We start from the raw sequence: 26083 nt of genomic DNA on the forward strand, positions 1-26083 counted from the left end.
GCAATTAAAAAACTTGTTAGGAGTAAAACAAGGTGAACATTTATCTCCTTCGTTATTTCTCTATATTTATTAATCATATTATTGAAGATAAATCTTTAACAAATAATGAAGATATAGTGAAACTTATTTGATTTTAATCTATTTGATACTTTTTGCAGACGATACTGTCTTGTTTGCCAAGTCTCCCGAGCTTCTCCAATAGTTACTTGACAATGTATCCAACTATTGTAGAAAATGAAACATGGAAGTTGACACTGATATATAAATAAAACTGAAGTTGATGTATTCAGAAATGGATGTTAAACTGTAAATGATCGTTTCATATATAATAATCATAAACTTGAAATGGTTAATTCCTACGCTTTCTTGGAATGTTGATACACTCAAACGAGAAATTCTTATACATACAAAAACGCCTGTCTCAACAAAGATCAATAGCTCTCTCATCACTATTAAACTGCTAAATAATATGCATATTACTACACATCAACAGTGTCTTCTGTACGACAGTATGATTGGATAGGTACTGAACTGGTACTTAGCCGTTCCAACGAAGAGATTATTTATAACAGTTTTTTAGGATTGTTTGAAAGTAGGTAAACGTGGTCCTATTAATTTTGAAGAAAACAATTGATCTTAAAGTATTGGTTTCGTATTTTGTTTATGATGTATAGAAAATTTTGTATGACGATGGAAATCAAGGTAAAATGTATTGGGCATCTAATGTACATGATTTGTTATTTAGTTTTGGAATGAACTATTATTCTGGAATGGCCAGAATAATAGTCATATATCGTTTGATGTTATTAAAAAACTAATAAATGAAAGACTAATATCTGCAAAAATGGTCAGCAGATTTATACGATTTTGAGAAATAAAGAGTATATCGATATATAAATTATGACTTTAGTTTTGAGAATTATTCAAGCTACATACACAATGTTCAGATTCTTTCAAAACTACGAAGTGATATATTGAAACTAAATGTTGAACTACAAGAACATGCGATGTGTTGAAAAAGAATTCCATTTTGTATTGGTATGTACAGCACACATAACAATCAGAAGTAATTTTTGCCACATGATTGTTCCTGGCCGAACACTTTTAAATCACCATGTTTATTGCAAGCTATTTCTAGATCAATTACTATTAAGTTATGTAACTATTTGAAAAATAAATGGAAAGCTAGATCTGATATGATTAGTTAGTTATATTATTATTTATAATTCTCTGCTTTCAGTATTTTGCCACATTGTGTATATATTTTGTAGTGCCATAGTAAATCATGTATGCTCTTGCAAATATTCATTCATTCATTCATTCATTCAGATAACCAAGCTATCACACTTTAACACAACATTTAACAAAACTTTCAATTTTTAACAGTGAGAAAAGGCGCGTCTCTTAACATATTGTTTTGTCTAAAAATTGAAAAATCATAACCCTGTTTGTTTACAATGTGCGTTAATTTGAGAACAACACTCACCATGTATCTACTATACACAGTTTCCACGTGTTTGCTTTTAATTAATGATATTCATAGAAATTTAGAGGAGGTAACATAAAAGAGAATCGTAAGTGTAACATAATCAATGGCAATAGTTTTGTATCAGCCATCCAGGATAGTATTGATATTGTTACGGGTTAGGTGGTAAGCTGTAGGTTTGTACATACGACTTTTTCGAGCTACTCAGTAAACACTCACTTCTACTTTCACGTTCGTCGTTAACTGTTAGCCAACGCGTATACAAAGACATTTGATGAACGTTACACATACTTTTATTGTTATCGTATGTAAATATTGTTAGTAAGGTCTTCACTGTTTGACCAGGGAGGGTCCCCTGCCTGAACGACGTTTCCCAACTTCTGTTTACCTTTATTTCACACGTTCCTGCTTTATTACATTGCTGTTTTATTTGCGTAAGGCCAGAACATTGTAACCGGGGCCCATACAGAATCAGAGTAAGCTTGGTTAAGTCCAGTTTGTCCATTTCCCGACTCGACAGAATGTCAACATTTGCAATCGCCGCCATTTGCATCACTATGTTTATTGACGTCAGTGACATAATGACCTGAGATCAGCATCTAATCAGCATTACGTAATTTGCCCACTACCACCATAGGGGCACGAGACTTTGGTGGACAGATGTATGAAAACAAGTGCACACCAGTCTTCAAAGAGACTCCGGCCCGCTACCAGAGCGTTCACTCCTGATACCAAGGAAATTTATACCAGAGCAAACCAAATACGCCGCAGTCGATGCAACCCGTAAAATACATGTACATTTGATACTGTATGCATCCCCGGCCGTTGGATAAATGGACCTAACCATGATTGACCTAGATGTTTTACTACGTTTACTACGATGTTGACAAACGAATAACGTGCCAAAAAGGGGGGGGGGGTCTTTGTATATTTTATAACTGAAGTTCTCTGATGGGTTTTGTGTGATTTATACTTGAGTATTGAATGTTTTGTATATAAAAAATTGTAAAGCTTAAATAAATCTTGTTATCTGTTGTACATGTAATAAGTAAGTCAATGTTTATCAATATAATACATACAATACAATATAATACGGCCGCGATACCTGAAATATAAAGTGTTCATCTCCATAGTCCTTTCGTTCATAATATATAAACAACAGTGCAGCTCAGAGTAGCGGAACACGAAAATTAAAGTGAAAGTAGAAATGAACTCTCTGAGCAACACAAGAAAATAAAGGAACATGATACATATAAAATAATCAAACTTAACTCCTACCCTTAGTCTAAGGGTAAACAGAAGTTGGGGAAACGTCGTTCAGTCAGGGGACCCTCCCTGGTCAAACAGTGAAGATGAACTCTATATCATCATTCCCAGAGCCCTTACTAACAATATTTACATACAATAACAATAAAAGTATGTGTAACGTTCATCAAATGTCTTTGTACATACGACTTTTTCGAGCTACTCAGTTAACACTCACCTCCTTTATCAAACAGCAATACAAAACATGTGTTTAAGGTATACAATTTAATGTATATGATATAGGTTTTTCTTTATCACACACCATATAAAAAAATTCATTGATTATACATTTTTAATCTTCTTAAACTGGAAAGACAATTGTAAGGGTGTTACACGATGCCAATTATCTATAGAGATAACACACCAATCAGATTTCGATCGGTTTTACCTAATGCACCCGCCATATCTCGATATCATGTAGTACTACTTGATTTTTGGAATTGCTTTTCCCAGACTGTTCATGATGTTTTACATTAAAACATGTGTCGTTATTGATTCTTCAGTCTGGGGGAACATAATTCATTTATTCGTTATTATTGCAATTGAAATAGCTTTTAGTAGATGCGAACACTCTAAAATAGGTTCTTTTCGGCTTTTGTCTTTTTGCTAGTTATTTTTGTGCCTCGTGCCAATGTGATGATTAAGGCCATTTTCAACTGATTTTTATTTCAGCTTATTGTGCAAACGGAATGGGTATTACGGGCTGATCAAAAGAAAAACGTGGCACACAGTAAAACGGGAGTTAATGGTCTTATCCGGGAAGTACTCCAAGGCGTATTGAGTTTTGGCGTAAAAAATTATAGTATATAATAGGTAGTTGAATGAATGGTCACTTCTAGTCTTGCTTTCTTACATCTTTTATTTTTCCTGATTGTATTGTCAAAATGAGCATAAAGACTAATGTTCCAAATATCACTTTCAGTAAATTCGGCTGCGAAAAGAATGATGAAGGTAGAAATATCCATGCAGAAAGAAACGTTCATATTCAAGACCTTCAGCAGATAAATGTAACATCGGGGTGACGCAAATTCAGCTAGAATGTGTTACAAGTGGTTTAAACCAGGTTATTGAAAATTTGAATGCACAGAAAAGAATATGGAGATAAGTACATATGGTGATTTGATGATCTATAATGGTGCGAGTAGCAATTCTTTTTATGAGATTCTATAGATGAAAGTTTAACACTGAAAACCACCCAGTTAAACGAAGCTCACTAACTACACAACGGTGATGAAAATTTTTAATCAACTATGAGAAATTTGTATATCATTTGACTAGACATTTAAAAACACCAAGTACTTAATAGGTAAGTAAACTGAGAATATCAATACACAAATGAAAACAAGCTACTCCTGTTGATTATGTAATACGGGTAAATGGAAGAAGTCACCAAATGCCTTTTACAAACCGACAGATAATGTATTTTTTTGCCAATAACAAATCTCAAAGAGACTATGGACATTTCGTTACAAGTGTGATTTCTAAACTCGCATAGGTAACTAACATAGTCAATAACGGAAGTAGAAAAAAACCTAAAAATTTTAGATTGCACATGGATTTAACACTTTATGCTTTAAGAAGTAATGTCATACAACGGTATAAATGGATACAAAAGAGACAAAAATAAAGTGTCCGTGAATCTTAATGAAAATCTGATTGCAGTAACTAGGGTATCAGAACTGAAGATTTTTTAAACTTAGACAGATTATTGGGTAATCATACTTTAATGGTTTACTTTTACATATTGTGATTTGGCTGGAGAGTTGTCTCATTGGCACTAATACCATATCTTCTTTTATCTATTTTGAAAGATTTTGAACTATAACACGAAATGTACAATTATATCAATTAAAAGTTTTGTTGAAAATGTAAAGGACAGTAAATATTTTTTATACAAAACTGGAAAGGCGAACTATTGGGTCGTTCCGCCGCCTAATTTGGTTTGTAGAGTTTTAAGAAATGTATGGTAGACAAAGCAAACGATACTATGGTAGTACTCCATTGGAAGTCTAGAACTTATTTTGTGTTATTGTGTGTATCAAAAAGGAATTATGAACGCTTTAAAACGAACAAAAAATATTTGACACAACAAATTTCTGTTTTTACAGGTAGAAAAACTTAACGCTGAATGCAGTAGAATAAGATTTAAATACTTGTTTTTATGTTTGCATTCGGTTTACATAATGAACAGTTTGTACAAAAAAGTTGTAGAGAACAGTATGATTGGAATTTGACATCATTTATAATTTAGTGAAGATTTTTTCTGCACTGTACTTAATGCCAAAAACGAAAGTACTGATAAAAAATACCACTACAGTTTTATGAAACGGAAAAATGTCCTAGTTTAGGAACATAGTTTAGTTTCTTTTCAGGCCTCTACCATTCACAGAATTTTATATTCCGTATATTTGCAAGAAAACGGTGATACACATAGTTCCGTTAAACACTGCTTTCTAATTTAATAAGTGGGCGCACACATTTTGTGATCTGCCAAGCAATACAATTGTACAAAATTTAGTCGAGTCGACAAAACGGACTGCAAAAATCCTGTTAATAAGAAAAGAAAAATCCAGTGTCCATAGGTAATTACATTGATTTTATATGTATATTAATTTTCTAACGATATAGTAGTTGCAAAATATCTTGCGATGCAGACTTGGGGTCAATTACATTAGAATGTAATTAATTAAATTACACATTACATTGCTAAAATGATCAATTACACTAATTACCATTACACAGTTTTTGAAAAGTAATTAATTAAATTACAATTACTTTACTAAAGTAATTAATTAAATTACACATTACATTTCATCATACTTTTTTTAAACAATATCATATATAGCACATGTGTAAAATATTCATGTAAGCTTACAACATAGTTTAAGCATTGCATTTGATCATCATTAATAGTTTTAATGTTTTGTCAGTTAGTCTGCATCTCTCTGGTCTGAACACTTTGCCAGCAATTCAAAATAGACTTTCGACAGGAGCTAATGTGGTAGATATAGCTAGATCAGAAGATGTGTTGATAACTTGATAGAAGAGGGAATTTGTTCCTATTTACTTGCCTTTAAATTAAGGGGTAATTTGACATCTTGGAAATGAATTCATATAATCAAACATAATATAAATAAAGAAATTATAAATAAATAAAAAAACAATTTTTTTTTTACTTTACAAATATAAAAAAGTATGCTCGTCACACACAATATTTAGTTTAATTTATTTGATATTTAGTACAAACAATGTATAATGTCTGAATATAAGCAATATTTTGCTAATTAGATAAAATACATGTAAAAGTGGCATTGTCCCTAGGCTGTTTTATTACACATTTTAATCTGATTAATTGCTGTGTGTTTTTACAGCTGTTAATTTTTATTTATATAATCCTTTTGTGTATACTAATTTGACAAAATGATTGTGTGCAGTGATTTAAAATTCTAAATGTAATGTCTAAGAAAGATTATTCAACAATGTTTACACATTTTGTTTTAAATTATAAGACTATTAAACAAATAATTCTGTATGTCAAATAAATAATATAAAAACTTCAGATTTTATAAGACTTTGTGTATTAAAAAAGTATGTACCTGATATTAATTTAGCATTAACACCATAAAAGTACATGTAATTGAAATGTAATTCAAAAGTAATTTAGCATTACATGCTTTTTTCATTGTAACTAATTAAATTACCATTACATGTAATTAAAAAAAATGCTCAATTACACATTACATTCAATTACATGGAAAATTGTAATGCATTACACTTAATTACCATTACATTTTCAATTACCCCATCCCTGTTGCGATGATTTTGTAAAATTTCACATAGGCTAAGTGTGTGAAGTTTTATGTTCCAGTGAATTGAGATAATTAAAATGCAATGACGTTTCTATTAAACCAAGAGTATTTGGTAGTTAAATAAGCAAGAATAAAACTGATCAGTGTAGAGCTTCAGATAAGTGTAAGTATCCAACATGACCAAGGGCCAGTCTTTTTTATGTTTTTACGATATATTTGGCCAACATGCACTTATACACAGAAATGTAATTGTTTTTCCTTTGTATAGGTTGCATTTCTGTAAATATTGACAAGGCAATTTCCAATAGGAACTCCTTTTACGGCTAAAACTGTACCACTTTTACTATGAAGTTTTGAAAAAAATTATATCCTAGAATGGAAAGTTCATATGCACTACAATTTTTTTCAAAGGTCAAAATATAGGGCTGTGCGGAATATTTTCAACGTTTATATGCCCGAACTTCTAAGAGTATAAACTAACACTAAATTTCTTAACTATCCCTACCTTGACTGTAGGATTACCACAGATTTCTATATAGACAATATGCATATGTATATTTACTGGTAACATTCCCAAGTTATGTCTCTATCAGATGAAACCTAGAGATCATAACTGGGAACCAGTATTTAAACAAAATTAATTATCTATGAATATTCTATATCTCCCCAAAAGAGGCGTGGTTTGAGAAACAGCTGTATTTACAAAGTGCAACCTATATAAACATTTATTCCAATAGAAAACTCTCTAAAAAACTTTTTCTCACATTAATACTTATTTATCAGAATTATAGCCTTAAGGAAATCACTGCATAAACTAAGTGTTCTTTTACTGTTCATTTGATACCCCCTCCCCTGTTTCAATTTTTTAAAGAATTTGAAAACAAGACTAATTATTGCCAGCTTACCCTATTTGCATATTTTCTGACATGAAATGCCTAGAACCTGTTTAAAACTGTTCTGATAACATATTGAAAGCATTTAAGAATACTGTAAATGTTATGTTTAGCAGTCAATCATTCCAACATTCAAGATTATATAAAGTATCAAATCCTGTCTGTGTCTCCAGTCCACATTTTACTGTATGCCTATTTGTCAATGAAAGTTCACAATTTCTGCCTCAAATGGTCAGTTTAGAATTCTTGTTACAACAGTATCATCTCTAACCATATATCTGACATAATTTAGCTAATATATGAGCTAGAAGTGTTAAAACAAAGCCATATCTGCAATAGTTGTATGTATGCAGATACCAGTCTGATGTATAAATTCACTTAAAATTTTATAGAAATGACTGCTTACATCTAATTTTTGCATAACTTCCAAGCACAGTTATTGTTTTCTATATAAAGACCTTTAAAATCATAAAATCATAGCATTTACAAGTTAAATTATTTGTTTATGACCCAGTGGGTAGGCAATTTTCTCTGTTTTTTGCCCCTGGGGCCTCAAATTTCCTTAATTATTCTGCTGTTTCTAGCAATATGGAATATTTAGTACATATTGAGGATAGAACACACTATTGTAAGTTTTGTTGGGATATTTTTGTATTTCTAGCTTGTATTTTTTATGCCGCGGTGACAAAAGAGCAGATTGAGGCGTTACGACTTACTTTTGGGTCATAGACAGGACAAAAACACCCCACCAATAATATTCAGGAAGGATCTATGAGTTTCAATGACTGCGGAGAGTAAATATAAGCACTTCTAAACAATTTAACTTACAAATATGCATATATTATGAATTTATTTTGCATTCAGGGCTTTAAGTAAACTATGCATACTGTAAACTGTGAATTTATGCTGAGTCATCATAGTTAAAGCCCAGGATTTTCTCAATCTTCATGAAATATTTATAAAACTTCATATTTGAGTTAATTTCTTTAAAATCTGTGAGATAAACCAAATTTGGTTTAATTCTGTATGTTCTCTTTTTTCACCCAATATAATTTCCCATAGGAACTCCTTTTACGGCTAAAACTTTTACTATGAAGTTTTGAAAAAAATCATATCCTAGAATGGAAAGTTCATATGCACTACAATTTTTTTCTATGGTCAAAATATAGGGCTGTGCGGCATATTTTTAACGTTTATATGCCCCAAACTTCTAAGAGTATAAACTAACACTAAATTTCTTAACTATCCCTTCCTTGACTGTAGGATTACCACAGATTATTATATAGATAATATGCATATGTATATTTACTGGTAACATTCCCAAGTTATGTCTCTATGAGATGAAACCTAGAGATCATAACTGGAAACCAGTATGTAACAAATTAATTATCTATGAATATGCTATATCTCCCCAAAAGAGGCGTGGTTTGAGAAACAGCTGTATTTACAAAGTGCAACCTATAGATCTAAATATGAGTCTGGTTAAATCAAAGTTAGTAAGTCTATCAGTTATACTACTACTAGCCGATGTATGGTAAAATGTTTCAGATTGATTGCTCCCAAGCTTAACCTCGGTTTGCCTTTTAAAGAGAAGACAAAAAATGGTTAAAATTGTTCAATGTAGTCTTTCCATTCCTTAACCTATATTCAGGCAAACCTTCGCAAAAGTTTCTTTTTATAAAATGCTAGAAATTGTCATACTTACTGTTGAGATCTAGCTTACTGATATTAATTCCTTTCCTTCGGCATAAATCAAGTATCTTAACATCTGACACATTGTTTGATATATATCCGTCCAGAAAATCTGGGTTCTCGTCTAGATAAGAAGTAGCTTTCTCAGGGGTTATGTCTGAAATAAATCTCAAAATATTTTATATGAGTTAAACTTTAAATTGTAAAGTTCCAACAGCATAAATGACACAATAAACTTTTTTTTTCATTAAAACTTGCAGACTTTAAATAAATTTCAAAGCTTTTATTTACATATCCATTATAACACATATGAGGGTGTGGATCGGGGTTTACAGAATAGAGAATAATGGGCAAACAGTATAAAGAATAGAGAAAAATGGCCTAAACAAATTAAAGAATACAGAAAGAAGGACCACTCATCCCGACCCCCACAACTGGAAAAGATACATTGATTATGTCGTTTTTGTCGATGACTAATCGAAGAATTCAAATATTGTTAAACAATAAACGAAATTATTGGTTTTATTTCATATGTGAAATTATCGTTTTTTTATATTTTACTGAGAAAATCGCAGTATTTTATTGCAACAAGATATTTTAGTATTTTAATAACACATGAATAAGAAAATCTAATTTTGCGCTGTAAACAAATCAACTCCATTACGCCTCAATTCTGTATAACAGTTAAGTGAGTATTTGGTGCATTCAGCGGAAAGTATCTCATCCATATTTAGGACACTGTGTTAAGCATAATGAAATTGTATGCATTATTATATGAGGCCTACTAGTAAACAAAAGTAAGCATTCATAAGACCATTTTTAAACGGGACGTCCGTTTGGTTGCACATCGACGTCCGGTTAAATTCGTGCTTTGTGTAGAGAGAGTTCCAAGCTCTATGCACGTTAAAGATCCCTTGCAACAGCCCGCTTTGTTTCCGTAGTTGACCGGTTGGAAGGCCCAATTTCTGCTCCCATCTATCATATTCTTATTTCAAATGGACATTAAAAAGTACCCTCACTTCATTAGCTTGTTGGACCTACCCATTGTATTAATTGTTAACGTGTTCTCGTCCTGAGTGTTTATGAAATAAGGACGCGAAGCAAATAATCAAATCTATAAGAATGATTATTTTGTTTCAATATTCATTATCTCTAACATATATTTAATAGCAAATAATACCATTTCCTATTTCTTTGATAACCTTTACCAATCTGTCCATGTCAGTTTTATCTGCTAGTTGGCTTTGTCTAGCTATTACAGTTTCCAAGTTGTCACTTATTTTCTGTAAAAAAACATTCAAAGTGACATCTTTTTTAAACATGGAGTTTTAATGAAAACGTTTGAATTTCAAGTGCATCTTTGGCAAACGGGTTCAAGCACGGTTTTTGGTCACAATCATGTTGCTTAATCTTAATCTATGGTGTAAAGTTTTATTGCTTGATTGATAAGTGCCTTTTCGTCAATTATTTTTCGTCGACTAGCCAAACCGGGGTAAATTTACGTTGTGTTTTTATATAAGTAGAATAAGGAAATATGAGTTTGGATGCTACAAGTATCAGCAATGCTTTCCATCAAAAGTCAGTATAATAGCTCAGTTTATGAACATGGATGTCAGATATTTGGTATATGGTATCGAATCGTTTATACACTATTGAAACTGACAACACTTTTCTTTGCGTTATTTACCCGAACACTGTGTTTCTGGTGATCACTACTGCTTCGTAGTCGTAAAAGATATATCGACAAAATTCTTGTTTCCAATTGCTGGTGAATAATTGGACTGAAGCAATCTGGAGACTCCATATAAGAGTTATTTACCTTTCTTTATTTGATATAAGTAATAAGTGTTTGTGACTGGTAAACCAGTGATAGAGATCTATTGTCTTTTGGTTTGAGGTCCTTGGTCCGCCAACAAAAAATGAGACCAAGGTCACAGGTTCTAACTTTATTTATTATCGATACTTCTTAAAAACTATATAAGATATCGACAAAATAGTTTAACTAAATTGTTGGTTGCGACATGTCATAGCATATACATTTTGGTTGAAAGGATACGTTTACATTTATATAGAGTTTTCTCTCCTCGTAAGATTAGAATTAATGGTATCGTGATATAGCTCATTAACCATGTATAATAGTAAGATATGATATCCATACTTTATGACTTTGAAATTAAGAACAAGGTGATAGTTAATTTGATGTTCAAGAGTTTAGGCTTTGCTCTAACTTCATAAAGTCAACTAGATAAAGTCATATGGTCTTTTGCATTAGATTGCAGAAATATAACCCTGACAACGGTCAACGGAAGTGAAAATTTGTGAACTTGAAGAAGTAATTGTTTGCACTAATTTTATATGCCAGAACCTAGCAACTCAAGCAAAAGTATACAGAAACCATACATTTGTGGAATCAGTGAAAAAAGTAAGCTATTAATATTTGACACCGGAAGTGACTCTGGGCTTTAACTTTTATATATTTCCTGCTGAAATGCCATGTTAAGTGCTAATACAAATATAGAAATTTACTTCAATAGTGTTATATAATATAGTGTTATTAACTGGCTGTTTCTGTATTGGCCCTGTTATAGATTCGAGGTTAGCTGTATTGGCCCCGAGACCCGCAGGGTCGAAGGCCAATACAGCTGACTGAGAATCTATAACAGGGCCAATACAGAAACAGCCAGTTCATAACACTTTTATTAAATAATCCAACTTATTCAATATATAGTTGTTATTAATGTTGTATTACATGCATATTTGCATATATTAGGACCAGTATTTTGATATACACATATTTGTATAAACTGTCAAATTGCACAGTTAATATTTTAATGAAACTAAGCAAATTATACTGAGCAAAGATAATATGTTAAATCTAATTTTAAATTCAAACATAACAAACATTAACAATTTGATTAACAACTTTACTTAGAACAATTGCCACTTTAAATTTTACTGTTTGTATTGAAATTAAAATTGAATGTTCCACTACTAATATTTGCCCATACAATATTCCATTGATTCTACTCATATCAAATGTTGGCATGTTTAGGTTATTTATTGTCGATTGTTAAGTTATATTCAAAGATGCCCCAGATGAGTTAGACGAAGCAGCAATAGGTCCATCATTAGCATTTACGAACTGTAGTTGAGTATTAACTGCCACAACATCTACTGTTGAATTGGTGGTTGTTAATGAATTTTCTGAAGTAGTTGAACTAGGTTCTGTAGGAATTAATAGACTGGAGATAGTGTCAGATGCTTTCTACTGTTCTTTTATTGATGGTGTTACATAACTTTTAATGCTTTTAATACTTTTCCATCCCCCTAAATCAGCAACTTCTATCAAGGGTCTTCCACCATTTAATAATGTTGTCCCAAAAGTTTTGCGAGAAGAATGATTTCTTTACGACCCTGAAGATCACATTTCTCTGCCATTGTTTTCATTATTACTTCCATTTTGTTTTTCCCAACACATTGTTTTGAATACCATATTGGTTTAACTGGACGGTTTAAAGGTCTAAGATAAAACCGACTATCTGGATCCCTCATATCTAGTGGACGATGGTCCCTATATGCCTTGTAAATTTTTACTGGACAATTTTCATCTTCCGGGACAGCAAATGCCTTAGGTAAAACTTTTCTGCAGTCCCCTGTCTTTACACCACTCCTATTTTTAGTGCTTTTCTCTAAAAAATAAAGGATACAATTATATTATAAATGAATAAAACCTGAGGTTTGTATGTGACTGACTTGTCATATTAAGACATGAATTTTTTTGAATGAGACATGTGTTTCTTTACCTAGGTCAATTTACTAAAAAAACTGTTTTTTCATGTTTTTGGTGTTGTTTTTTATGTACTGGTATATATATGTGCACAAGACAAAACTCAATTAAATCAAAATGTATACACTTGTATGAAAACAACAGAAATAGTTCAACATATTTCATTAAATTTAAAATAATACCTGTGAATTCCAAGTATTCCTTTTAAACAGATTTTTTTTTGGTTCTACATCACCCCATAGCATATTTGTATGATCTTGCCTCCCTTCAGTCCAAAATAAAAACCATTGTTCAACCACACAGTATTAAGCAAGAATTCTGGATTACATGATAACATGAAGTAAAGCATTAAATTCACATGGATAAAAGTTGTAACAACAAATGTCTTTTTCATTATTTGTAATCAAAATTGCATCTTGCACATACATATATTGGTCTATTTGAAGAACTGTCCAGTAGACATTTTATATATATTACTGTTTCATGTTATAACATGTACATATTTTGAATTTTCCCTTTTATTTTATTTTTACTTTTACTAAAATATTTCAAACCTACTTTGAATTTTTGTATGGTATATGGGATTATGTATGTTAATTTATAAATTTACTTACCAGCACCTAAAATATTGTTCTCATACATCATATCAATTTCCTCCTTTTCCAAGGGATCAGCTTAAAGTTTCTTGTTCCCTTTACCCATAGCTTTTAGGGATTTTCATTTTGACTTCAAAACTCTTTTTGAGTGACTGAATAGTGATTCATCTTTTATAGAATAAGGCATCTTTATGTCCTTGAAGTGCCTAGAAAATTAATATTTTTATAAAATATTTTTAAATGCATTGTAAAAAGGGCGATCAATAATTATGCAATATTTGGCAATAAAAGTATATTAAACATGTACATTGTTAAAAATTGAACTATACATATGCATTTTTATTTTATGTAGTGTGTGTGTGGTCTGACATTAATTTATTTTTGTAGAGAGAAACAAAACATTTAGATAAAAAAAAAACAGCAATAAAATAGTATTTAGGTGTAATACCACCAAATCATAGTACGTCACATCCGGTTGCATACGAAAATAGGTCGAAAAAAAATATTCCCTTGAATTTGACAGTTGTAGGTAATTGATCCTACATTTCATTGCAGTAAAACATTTCTGGGTCATAAACATATATCTTGGGTATTTCAAAGCACCATTATTTTTTTATTTGGGGTTTCTATAGAATATTTTGGAAACTTGAGGTTACATGGTTACTAAAGCTTGTATACAGGTTAAAAAAGGGGGAAAATTTGATTGGTTAACTTCCAGTGATGGTTATTTTCTTATATGCAATGAAATGTTATGTGAAATTTTTTCTATAGTACTGGACAGGATCAAACTTTACTCATGCCAAGTATTTCTTTATTTGAAACAAAGATAAATTCTGCACAATTTTTTGAAAAGTGCAAATTTAACAAAGACTAATAGGGGAAAATCAATGGTGGTATTACACCTAATATAGGAAGCTGTACATGCACCTTTGACCTTGTGAGTACTCTCATGTGTTAAAATTTCTTGCTATTTAAGTGAAATATTACTAATAATGAAATATTCTGAGTGGATTGAGTCTCCAAAACACATTTTATGAGAAAATTTCCTTGAAATAGGACTTTACCATGAATATTAGTTGACAGAATAAGCCATACTTAGAGTTTTGGGGAGCTTTTTCTCCTTTTTTCTTATATTCTGCTATACTAGAAAAAATTTTCCTAAGAAATACTTTAATAAATATATAGTTTTAAGTAAATGAAAATATTTTTAAAGCAGTAACAACAAATTATTCACCAAAAGAGAAGCTTTTTATGTCCCTCTCTGGAACGCGGCGTAAATTTAAGTTTTACGTAAGGACTTATTGAAACCTCCTTGGAGACAGTAAACTTTTATACGGATAGTTCATTCAGCTTGAATACTTCAATTAATCATTTATTATAACATTTCTATCATAAATGAGTGAAAGTTACCCCAAAATTTTTATTTATTGGCCTATAAAGTAGAAATTTTGAGGAAATGAGAGGTATAAATGGACCAGAAGAGACCTTATAAGGAAGACAAAGAGGTCCATTGGTAGTATTTATCATCCTAAAGTCATCTTTTGTATCATATTCAACTGTTTGTAGGCAGATGAGATAAATATTTGATCATTTATTGGTCCACACTATATTCTATCATGATGCGGCTTGGTTTGGATTTTTCGAAGAAATTTAGCTCGAATCGCTGCAGATGTCATCTTACATTATACTAGATTTTTCTCAAACTATTGAACTGATTATGACAAAACTTGACAGGAATGCTTGAAATAACCAGTATAACAAAGGAAAAAAGTCACATTCAGTTTATTTAACAAAAAAGTCTTCTTTAGGTGTAATACCACCAAATCATAGTACGTCACATCCGGTTGCATACGAAAATAGGTCGAAAAAAAATATTCCCTTGAATTTGACAGTTGTAGGTAATTGATCCTACATTTCATTGCAGTAAAACATTTCTGGGTCATAAACATATATCTTGGGTATTTCAAAGCACCATTATTTTTTTATTTGGGGTTTCTATAGAATATTTTGGAAACTTGAGGTTACATGGTTACTAAAGCTTGTATACAGGTTAAAAAAGGGGGAAAATTTGATTGGTTAACTTCCAGTGATGGTTATTTTCTTATATGCAATGAAATGTTATGTGAAATTTTTTCTATAGTACTGGACAGGATCAAACTTTACTCATGCCAAGTATTTCTTTATTTGAAACAAAGATAAATTCTGCACAATTTTTTGAAAAGTGCAAATTTAACAAAGACTAATAGGGGAAAATCAATGGTGGTATTACACCTAATATAGGAAGCTGTACATGCACCTTTGACCTTGTGAGTACTCTCATGTGTTAAAATTTCTTGCTATTTAAGTGAAATATTACTAATAATGAAATATTCTGAGTGGATTGAGTCTCCAAAACACATTTTATGAGAAAATTTCCTTGAAATAGGACTTTACCATGAATATTAGTTGACAGAATAAGCCATACTTAGAGTTTTGGGGAGCTTTTTCTCCTTTTTTCTTATATTCTGCTATACTAGAAAAAATTTTCCTAAGAAATACTTTAATAAATATATAGTTTTAAGTAAATGAAAATATTTTTAAAGCAGTAACAACAAATTATTCACCAAAAGAGAAGCTTTTTATGTCCCTCTCTGGAACGCGGCGTAAATTTAAGTTTTACGTAAGGACTTATTGAAACCTCCTTGGAGACAGTAAACTTTTATACGGATAGTTCATTCAGCTTGAATACTTCAATTAATCATTTATTATAACATTTCTATCATAAATGAGTGAAAGTTACCCCAAAATTTTTATTTATTGGCCTATAAAGTAGAAATTTTGAGGAAATGAGAGGTATAAATGGACCAGAAGAGACCTTATAAGGAAGACAAAGAGGTCCATTGGTAGTATTTATCATCCTAAAGTCATCTTTTGTATCATATTCAACTGTTTGTAGGCAGATGAGATAAATATTTGATCATTTATTGGTCCACACTATATTCTATCATGATGCGGCTTGGTTTGGATTTTTCGAAGAAATTTAGCTCGAATCGCTGCAGATGTCATCTTACATTATACTAGATTTTTCTCAAACTATTGAACTGATTATGACAAAACTTGACAGGAATGCTTGAAATAACCAGTATAACAAAGGAAAAAAGTCACATTCAGTTTATTTAACAAAAAAGTCTTCTTTAGGTGTAATACCACCAAATCATAGTACGTCACATCCGGTTGCATACGAAAATAGGTCGAAAAAAAATATTCCCTTGAATTTGACAGTTGTAGGTAATTGATCCTACATTTCATTGCAGTAAAACATTTCTGGGTCATAAACATATATCTTGGGTATTTCAAAGCACCATTATTTTTTTATTTGGGGTTTCTATAGAATATTTTGGAAACTTGAGGTTACATGGTTACTAAAGCTTGTATACAGGTTAAAAAAGGGGGAAAATTTGATTGGTTAACTTCCAGTGATGGTTATTTTCTTATATGCAATGAAATGTTATGTGAAATTTTTTCTATAGTACTGGACAGGATCAAACTTTACTCATGCCAAGTATTTCTTTATTTGAAACAAAGATAAATTCTGCACAATTTTTTGAAAAGTGCAAATTTAACAAAGACTAATAGGGGAAAATCAATGGTGGTATTACACCTAATATAGGAAGCTGTACATGCACCTTTGACCTTGTGAGTACTCTCATGTGTTAAAATTTCTTGCTATTTAAGTGAAATATTACTAATAATGAAATATTCTGAGTGGATTGAGTCTCCAAAACACATTTTATGAGAAAATTTCCTTGAAATAGGACTTTACCATGAATATTAGTTGACAGAATAAGCCATACTTAGAGTTTTGGGGAGCTTTTTCTCCTTTTTTCTTATATTCTGCTATACTAGAAAAAATTTTCCTAAGAAATACTTTAATAAATATATAGTTTTAAGTAAATGAAAATATTTTTAAAGCAGTAACAACAAATTATTCACCAAAAGAGAAGCTTTTTATGTCCCTCTCTGGAACGCGGCGTAAATTTAAGTTTTACGTAAGGACTTATTGAAACCTCCTTGGAGACAGTAAACTTTTATACGGATAGTTCATTCAGCTTGAATACTTCAATTAATCATTTATTATAACATTTCTATCATAAATGAGTGAAAGTTACCCCAAAATTTTTATTTATTGGCCTATAAAGTAGAAATTTTGAGGAAATGAGAGGTATAAATGGACCAGAAGAGACCTTATAAGGAAGACAAAGAGGTCCATTGGTAGTATTTATCATCCTAAAGTCATCTTTTGTATCATATTCAACTGTTTGTAGGCAGATGAGATAAATATTTGATCATTTATTGGTCCACACTATATTCTATCATGATGCGGCTTGGTTTGGATTTTTCGAAGAAATTTAGCTCGAATCGCTGCAGATGTCATCTTACATTATACTAGATTTTTCTCAAACTATTGAACTGATTATGACAAAACTTGACAGGAATGCTTGAAATAACCAGTATAACAAAGGAAAAAAGTCACATTCAGTTTATTTAACAAAAAAGTCTTCTTTAGGTGTAATACCACCAAATCATAGTACGTCACATCCGGTTGCATACGAAAATAGGTCGAAAAAAAATATTCCCTTGAATTTGACAGTTGTAGGTAATTGATCCTACATTTCATTGCAGTAAAACATTTCTGGGTCATAAACATATATCTTGGGTATTTCAAAGCACCATTATTTTTTTATTTGGGGTTTCTATAGAATATTTTGGAAACTTGAGGTTACATGGTTACTAAAGCTTGTATACAGGTTAAAAAAGGGGGAAAATTTGATTGGTTAACTTCCAGTGATGGTTATTTTCTTATATGCAATGAAATGTTATGTGAAATTTTTTCTATAGTACTGGACAGGATCAAACTTTACTCATGCCAAGTATTTCTTTATTTGAAACAAAGATAAATTCTGCACAATTTTTTGAAAAGTGCAAATTTAACAAAGACTAATAGGGGAAAATCAATGGTGGTATTACACCTAATATAGGAAGCTGTACATGCACCTTTGACCTTGTGAGTACTCTCATGTGTTAAAATTTCTTGCTATTTAAGTGAAATATTACTAATAATGAAATATTCTGAGTGGATTGAGTCTCCAAAACACATTTTATGAGAAAATTTCCTTGAAATAGGACTTTACCATGAATATTAGTTGACAGAATAAGCCATACTTAGAGTTTTGGGGAGCTTTTTCTCCTTTTTTCTTATATTCTGCTATACTAGAAAAAATTTTCCTAAGAAATACTTTAATAAATATATAGTTTTAAGTAAATGAAAATATTTTTAAAGCAGTAACAACAAATTATTCACCAAAAGAGAAGCTTTTTATGTCCCTCTCTGGAACGCGGCGTAAATTTAAGTTTTACGTAAGGACTTATTGAAACCTCCTTGGAGACAGTAAACTTTTATACGGATAGTTCATTCAGCTTGAATACTTCAATTAATCATTTATTATAACATTTCTATCATAAATGAGTGAAAGTTACCCCAAAATTTTTATTTATTGGCCTATAAAGTAGAAATTTTGAGGAAATGAGAGGTATAAATGGACCAGAAGAGACCTTATAAGGAAGACAAAGAGGTCCATTGGTAGTATTTATCATCCTAAAGTCATCTTTTGTATCATATTCAACTGTTTGTAGGCAGATGAGATAAATATTTGATCATTTATTGGTCCACACTATATTCTATCATGATGCGGCTTGGTTTGGATTTTTCGAAGAAATTTAGCTCGAATCGCTGCAGATGTCATCTTACATTATACTAGATTTTTCTCAAACTATTGAACTGATTATGACAAAACTTGACAGGAATGCTTGAAATAACCAGTATAACAAAGGAAAAAAGTCACATTCAGTTTATTTAACAAAAAAGTCTTCTTTAGGTGTAATACCACCAAATCATAGTACGTCACATCCGGTTGCATACGAAAATAGGTCGAAAAAAAATATTCCCTTGAATTTGACAGTTGTAGGTAATTGATCCTACATTTCATTGCAGTAAAACATTTCTGGGTCATAAACATATATCTTGGGTATTTCAAAGCACCATTATTTTTTTATTTGGGGTTTCTATAGAATATTTTGGAAACTTGAGGTTACATGGTTACTAAAGCTTGTATACAGGTTAAAAAAGGGGGAAAATTTGATTGGTTAACTTCCAGTGATGGTTATTTTCTTATATGCAATGAAATGTTATGTGAAATTTTTTCTATAGTACTGGACAGGATCAAACTTTACTCATGCCAAGTATTTCTTTATTTGAAACAAAGATAAATTCTGCACAATTTTTTGAAAAGTGCAAATTTAACAAAGACTAATAGGGGAAAATCAATGGTGGTATTACACCTTTAGAACGAATAATTTCAATATTCTGCAGTAATAAGAATTATATTGATGAAACAACGACTGAAAATACAATGTCATCAATGACTTGGTACAGACACATATACAAAAAGAAAGGAAATTTCCATTTTTATGGTAGTTACCTTTCAATACTATTGATCATTGCAGAAATTGAATCTGGTTCATACTCTGTTTTGTCTTTTTTACGGACACAAAGGCAAAATATTGCTAACAAAGTATCCATTTACTTTGCTGATATGTCAAGAAAGTCCCTTTCCTCTCCAATTTCACTTAACCAATCTTTAAATGTTTTAATGTCAGCTTTGGTTCTGTAGAATGTATTCTTATTTACACTTTCTGTTAGAAATGCATCAGTATCCTCCAGCGACACGTTAGGAAATCTGTTTTCCTTGTTGTTTGAAACATGTTCTGACTCTGAGTTCACATTCACCGACGGCGACGACATTTCAGGATTTGCATCATTACGATAGTTGAGCTGATCAAAATATAGAATTTTTTCTGGCAAATTGTGCTAGTACTTCCGTTGCCTCTTCGCTAGTGAAACAAGCCATTGGGTCCCCAATTTCTTTGACAAAGCTTTCTCTGCAGACGACATTGTTGACCTTTTGTATGTTTCCAAAACGGAAACGACAAAATTCCGAAATCAACCGGAAGTCAGTGTCCAATATTGGGTAGCAATACACAGTTAGAAGTTTAGTTTCGCATTATGGCCATGGTGAATTTTTTAAATATGAAAGTTTTTGTACAATAAAATTGATTTTTAGATAGTTGAAGAATAATATAGCCTTCGAAGTGGGTTTATATGAACATTTAGATTGTTTTTAGCATGTTTTATAGGCCATTTTTCTGTTTGACAGTCCGTATTTTTCTATCCGTACCGTCCATAGATCCAGAAATTATAGTAGTGTTTATCAACAAAGATTTGACGCTCGATCTTTTCAATTCAATTTTATGAAAAAACGTGCAGAAAGGCATATGATTTTTTTTGACCTCTTGATAGATAAATGTCTATGGTTTCAGGAAAGGTATCACTCTAATTGATTGAAATTTTCCTTTGGACCAAATTTTGGAGACTTTTGTGACATTTTCACCCCCCTTTTTGCAATATTTTGTATCAAATAAATGCAGATTGTTGCCATGGTTACACCAAAAAGAGATTATATTTCACCTTTTTAACTATTGAAAATGAAATCTATGGAAGATGCTCTTTCCAGAAATATACACATGCATAACACAAATAGTTAGCCTTATTTATTAAATAGAAAGGAAAAGAGGGTGGTTAAAAATTATGAGTATCAATTTTAAGATTTTTTCCTAACTGTGTATTGCTACCTTAAAGCAATTGACAAAATACAGAATTGCTTATTTTTAGATAAATCATACCACAAATCTATTGATATTTAGATTATAGATACAATTCTGAGGGAGAAACAACTTTTAGTATGACAATATATGTTAGTTTTATTGTTTATTGTCCTTAGCAACCAATATAGACATTTTGACACAAAGACTTGGTTTGGTCATAAATTGATACTTTATTGGCTACCCCTAGGAAAAGAAAGAATGCGCGTTATGTAGAAACCTCAATAGGGAACGTTTTATATTTTTTCATGCAAATAAATCAAATTTATTATTTTAGCAAATATAAAGTTACAATATAGCATGAATTAAGTCTAAATTTGTTCCCCCTGTTATAGATTAATTCAGTATTAGCTAAATTTTAACCAAGGCTTTGGTGTGCTAATAAACAACAAAATTGACATTCTAGAGCTTTAAAATAGCTTTAATTTGTAAAATTTGTCTACTGTTAAGGTTAATTTCAGTTTTTAAACAAGAAAAGACAAGCACAGAAGGTATAGTTTTAGAAATTTGACTAAAAAAAGAGAATTTACACTTTGACATGGCATGTTTCTTCAAATCTCTTTTTTGTTGCATATCAGTGGCATCTGCTAACCTTCATAAAATATTCATTTCTGAACCAATTTTCAAAACTAGCAGGCTAATTTGCTCAGCTTAGCTAGCAGAACACAGAAATCAATTTAAAGTCGAATTTGAAAAAAGAAAAATGTTCATCCTTAAGGTAACAATACACAGTTAGAAGTTTAGTTTCGCATTATGGCCATGGAGAATTTTTTAAATATGAAAGTTTTTGTACAATAAAATTGATTTTTAGATAGTTGAAGAATAATATAGCCTTCGAAGTTGGTTTATATGAACATTTAGATTGTTTTTAGCATGTTTTGTAGGCCATTTTTCTGTTTGACAGTCCGTATTTTTCTATCCGTACCGTCCATAGGTCCAGAAATTATTGTAGTGTTTATCAACAAAGATTTGACGCTCGATTCAATTTTATGGAAAAACGAGCAGAAAGACATATGATTTTTTTTTACCTCTTGATAGATAAATGTCTATGGTTTCAGGAAAGGTATCACTCTAATTGATTGAAATTTTCCTTTGGACCAAATTTTGGAGACTTTTGTGACATTTTCACCCCCTTTTTGCAATATTTTGTATCAAATAAATGCAGATTGTTGCCATGGTTACACCAAAAAGAGATTATATTTCACCTTTTTAAGTATTGAAAATGAAATCTATGGAAGATGCTCTTTCCAGAAATATTCACATGCATAACACAAATAGTTAGCCTTATTTATTAAATAGGAAGGAAACGAGGGTGGTTAAAAATTATGAGTGTCAATTTTAAGATTTTTTCTTAACTGTGTATTGCTACCTTGGCCCATGGGCCAATACGGGTTTTTTTTTCGTATTGGCCCTGTTTGAAAACTCGTATTAATATTAGAGAAGTTACATCATCAATATGATACATGCCGATTTTACCGTGATAGGTCATTTTTAATCACATTATTTAATAATCACTTTTATTTTCTTTTGGGAATTGTGTTTTTGTATCTTTTCTTTAAATTTTTTGTTTTGATCCAGTTGAGTGTTTGTATCTTGTAACTAGTTTTGATAATAAAATGAATTACAACAGATCTTTACCGACTCCTTAAGGAGACGACACTTTCCTGACTTTACAATGTAATTATCAAATTGTTATTTCTTTTAATCAAGAAAATCTTGTGCATGAAATTGCAGTGCATTTCTCACTGGCTCCTCTGTTAAATTATGAATATGAGGACCAAAATAACTTCACGTTCATTTAATGAGATTAACAGCTGGAACAATATGTTTGACGCATAGAAAACAATAATGGTATTCTTGAACTTGCATATGTTCAAACGTTGGATATGTCAAATTGACTTTATTCAGAGTCCATGAGCGGAAAATAAAATGTCGAGCTATTTAACTTACTTCCACTATCTGTTGCTGTTCGATGATATCGATAAGATATTTTCTGCAAAGTGCCTCATCTAAAGGTCTCTTCTGAATTCTATCGAGTTCATCCTTTTTTGAGCTGTCAATTTTCATTATATTACTTTCCAGATCCACCCAAATTTGATTGTAACGAATTTCATCGAGTATACCATTAGCGCTATGACTTAAACAATTTCTATATTGACGTAAGGAATCGTAAGCATGTTGGTTTGCAGTTGAGGAACAAAATTCAGAAAGAAAATGACTTGCAAGTGATATATCTATATCGTCTAACCTGATATTGTTTGCCAAAATGCAACAGTGGCATTTTAAAAGAGAACATGAACCACTAGTAACGGTGTACAGTTGTTTAAACTGACGGTTGTCTAGTCGTCCTCGTCGCGTTTGTGAACAGTTTTGTGTATCTGTACAGCATTTTTTGTTGAAGTATTTCATATGAAATAAAGAATGTTTCACATATTGATCATTTAAAAAATCTTGAAACGTTTTGAACCCTCGTGAATAGAAATGACTTTTGATAGGTTGTCTAAATAGAGGTGCTGCCACTTCAAATAAAGCACTCAGTATGATAAATATTCTCCTTCGACAGTCTTCTTCACCCATCCTGAAAAGTTTATACTATTCGATTTCAGTATTGGATATTAAGCATTTTTTTAAGCTTTAAGCTTTAAGCAACCATGCTTGTTAAAAAGGAAAATAACTATGATTAACAATATTAGAATATTACCTTTATTTTCAACAAACAATCAAACTGTATTAATACATCATCCTGTCATAAACAAAAATTGCTTTCAAAGCCTTTCTTTGATCGCTAAGCAGGACTACATTGAAAAAGATTGAAAATTTATTTTAAAATTCACGTACCTTGTTCAAGTACTGAATACTCTGGTTTGATTTTGCGGAAAGATAGTATGTACGATTTTTGATAATGAAATGAGGGAAGACCTATGTGCGGCGCACTTGCGCATGTGAAGTATCAAACTATGCCGATATTTTTCTTATTAATAATTTCCGATAAATTGAGATCTTTGCCTGACTGGCCAATCTTTTTCCATTGTTTTTTTTTTTGGTTTCAAAATGGAGAGAAAGGAAATCAAATAATTATTAGAATCAATTCTTTTTTGTTGCAACTACTCATTAACAATCAAATGGGTTTTGATGCAATGTCACCGACAATGTCTTGACAACGCCCTTTGTTGTATGATGTCAGAGGAGTAAAGTTATCTGATTTGTTTCACATGTGAAATTAATGGTCAATATTATACTGAGAAATCACGGTTTTTCCTTGCAAACAACGTAAAAAAGGTTTTTCGTGAAAAAGTCGGCATAAAAACAAAGGTATTCTATTCTATTCTATTTGAAAAGAAATAAAATATAAACAAACAAACAAACAAAGACCTTTGTGGCTACCTCAATTGAGGGCTCATCAAACCTGACGCCACAAGTTACATTGTGTCACATAACATAATCTAGTTACAACGTGAGCACATGCGTTCTCTTACGTGAAGTAGGAACTGGATAATTTGTTTTTGTTACATTATGCTTTTCTGCATTTTAACATGCCTACAGCAAAACAGAATTTGTGAATAATTGATTAGTCTAACTATCTTACTTTTTAAAACATGTTTAGATAATATCGATAGGTCTGAGCTATTAGTTAGTATTTGACATGGTTAACTGCGATGCTTATGTGATGTAAACTCTTAGAAATGATTAAATATTTTACATGGGCTATAGTATTCTTATGTTTTAAAACTTTGCACGTATTATTTCCCTTCGCCTTTGGAAAATTCAGGTCATTTATTCAAACATTTAAGCAGTAAGCGTGTATGTTTTTGTTTGCTCTAACTTTCATGCAATAACTGTGCAATAGCAAGACCGATGACCGAAAACAATAGAAATTCACTCTTCTTATGAAAAAATCGAGAAAATCAATAGTAAAACAATGCCGGCAACGATATTGATCAAAATTTATTTCTAAACAAAAATCGAACATTTAAAAATAAATATTTGTTAAACTGCTATAAGAAATGCACATGCTATATGTATATTTGTAAATGTTAATGTTTACACGGGACCATTGTTAATTATTTATAATGAAAGAAAACAGCGTATTTGTCTGTCTAGCAAAATAGGAATTTAAGGATGAGTACCCTGTCTGTCCATTCTATGTATTTTTCAATAATACCTATGTGAAAAAAAAAGACATTTATTTCAATTCTGTTTAATTGCATTCAGTAATGTTACTTAAATATATGTTCACACTACTGAGTAGCCACCTGCAGTCATTATGAAAATACTGCAAAATCAATGAGTGTCTCTGATTAAGAAAATCTTTCTAAATCTAAAGTATGTTTACAATTACAATTACATGAACATTAATGATTTTATAGAAATATACAAATATTTGTAGTCATTTATTTAAAAAAATTCTCATAAAAATTATGAATGCCATTGTCATTCTCATATTTCTCATATAATTATACAATTTGTCAGTTTTATTGTATGTTTTTATCATACCTTTTGATGTAAATACTTCAGTGAAAAAAAAAAGATATTGTCTATTGTCTATTTTTCTCGAATGCATCTTAAAAAAAACAAAAAAAAACAAAAAAAAAAACAAAACGCAGCAGTGATTTTTAGTGACTTTTACCGACTGTAAATGTCAGAATTTTTAATGATCTCGGGATTTTGAGTTCTAGATAAAGTTATAAATCTCCAACAAAGTTTCAGAAATGAAATTGAAGTGTTAGAAAAGGTAATGGTCATTCTTCTGATAACTA

At 31.0% G+C, this 26083-nt stretch overlaps 1 protein-coding gene across 3 annotated transcripts in view; it reads right to left on the bottom strand.

Moving 5' to 3' along the window:
• The window catches only part of LOC127720504 (uncharacterized), a 50460-nt gene that overhangs the window by 12480 nt on the left and 11897 nt on the right, over nucleotides 1–26083 (bottom strand). For 2 of the 3 annotated variants that reach the window (XM_052227095.1, XM_052227094.1), the window contains exons 2-4: nucleotides 23277–23904; nucleotides 10366–10468; nucleotides 9199–9342 (exon numbers count right to left, since the gene is read on the bottom strand). In XM_052227095.1, the coding sequence (XP_052083055.1) occupies nucleotides 9199–9342; nucleotides 10366–10468; nucleotides 23277–23903 (874 nt within the window). In that variant the 5' untranslated portion in view covers nucleotide 23904. The remainder of the gene's footprint in view (nucleotides 1–9198; nucleotides 9343–10365; nucleotides 10469–23276; nucleotides 23905–26083) is intronic. The other variant, XM_052227096.1, reaches the window with a different exon arrangement.

Source organism: Mytilus californianus, unplaced genomic scaffold, assembly GCF_021869535.1.
Source record: "Mytilus californianus isolate M0D057914Y unplaced genomic scaffold, xbMytCali1.0.p SCAF_11, whole genome shotgun sequence".
NCBI lineage: Eukaryota > Metazoa > Mollusca > Bivalvia > Mytilida > Mytilidae > Mytilus > Mytilus californianus.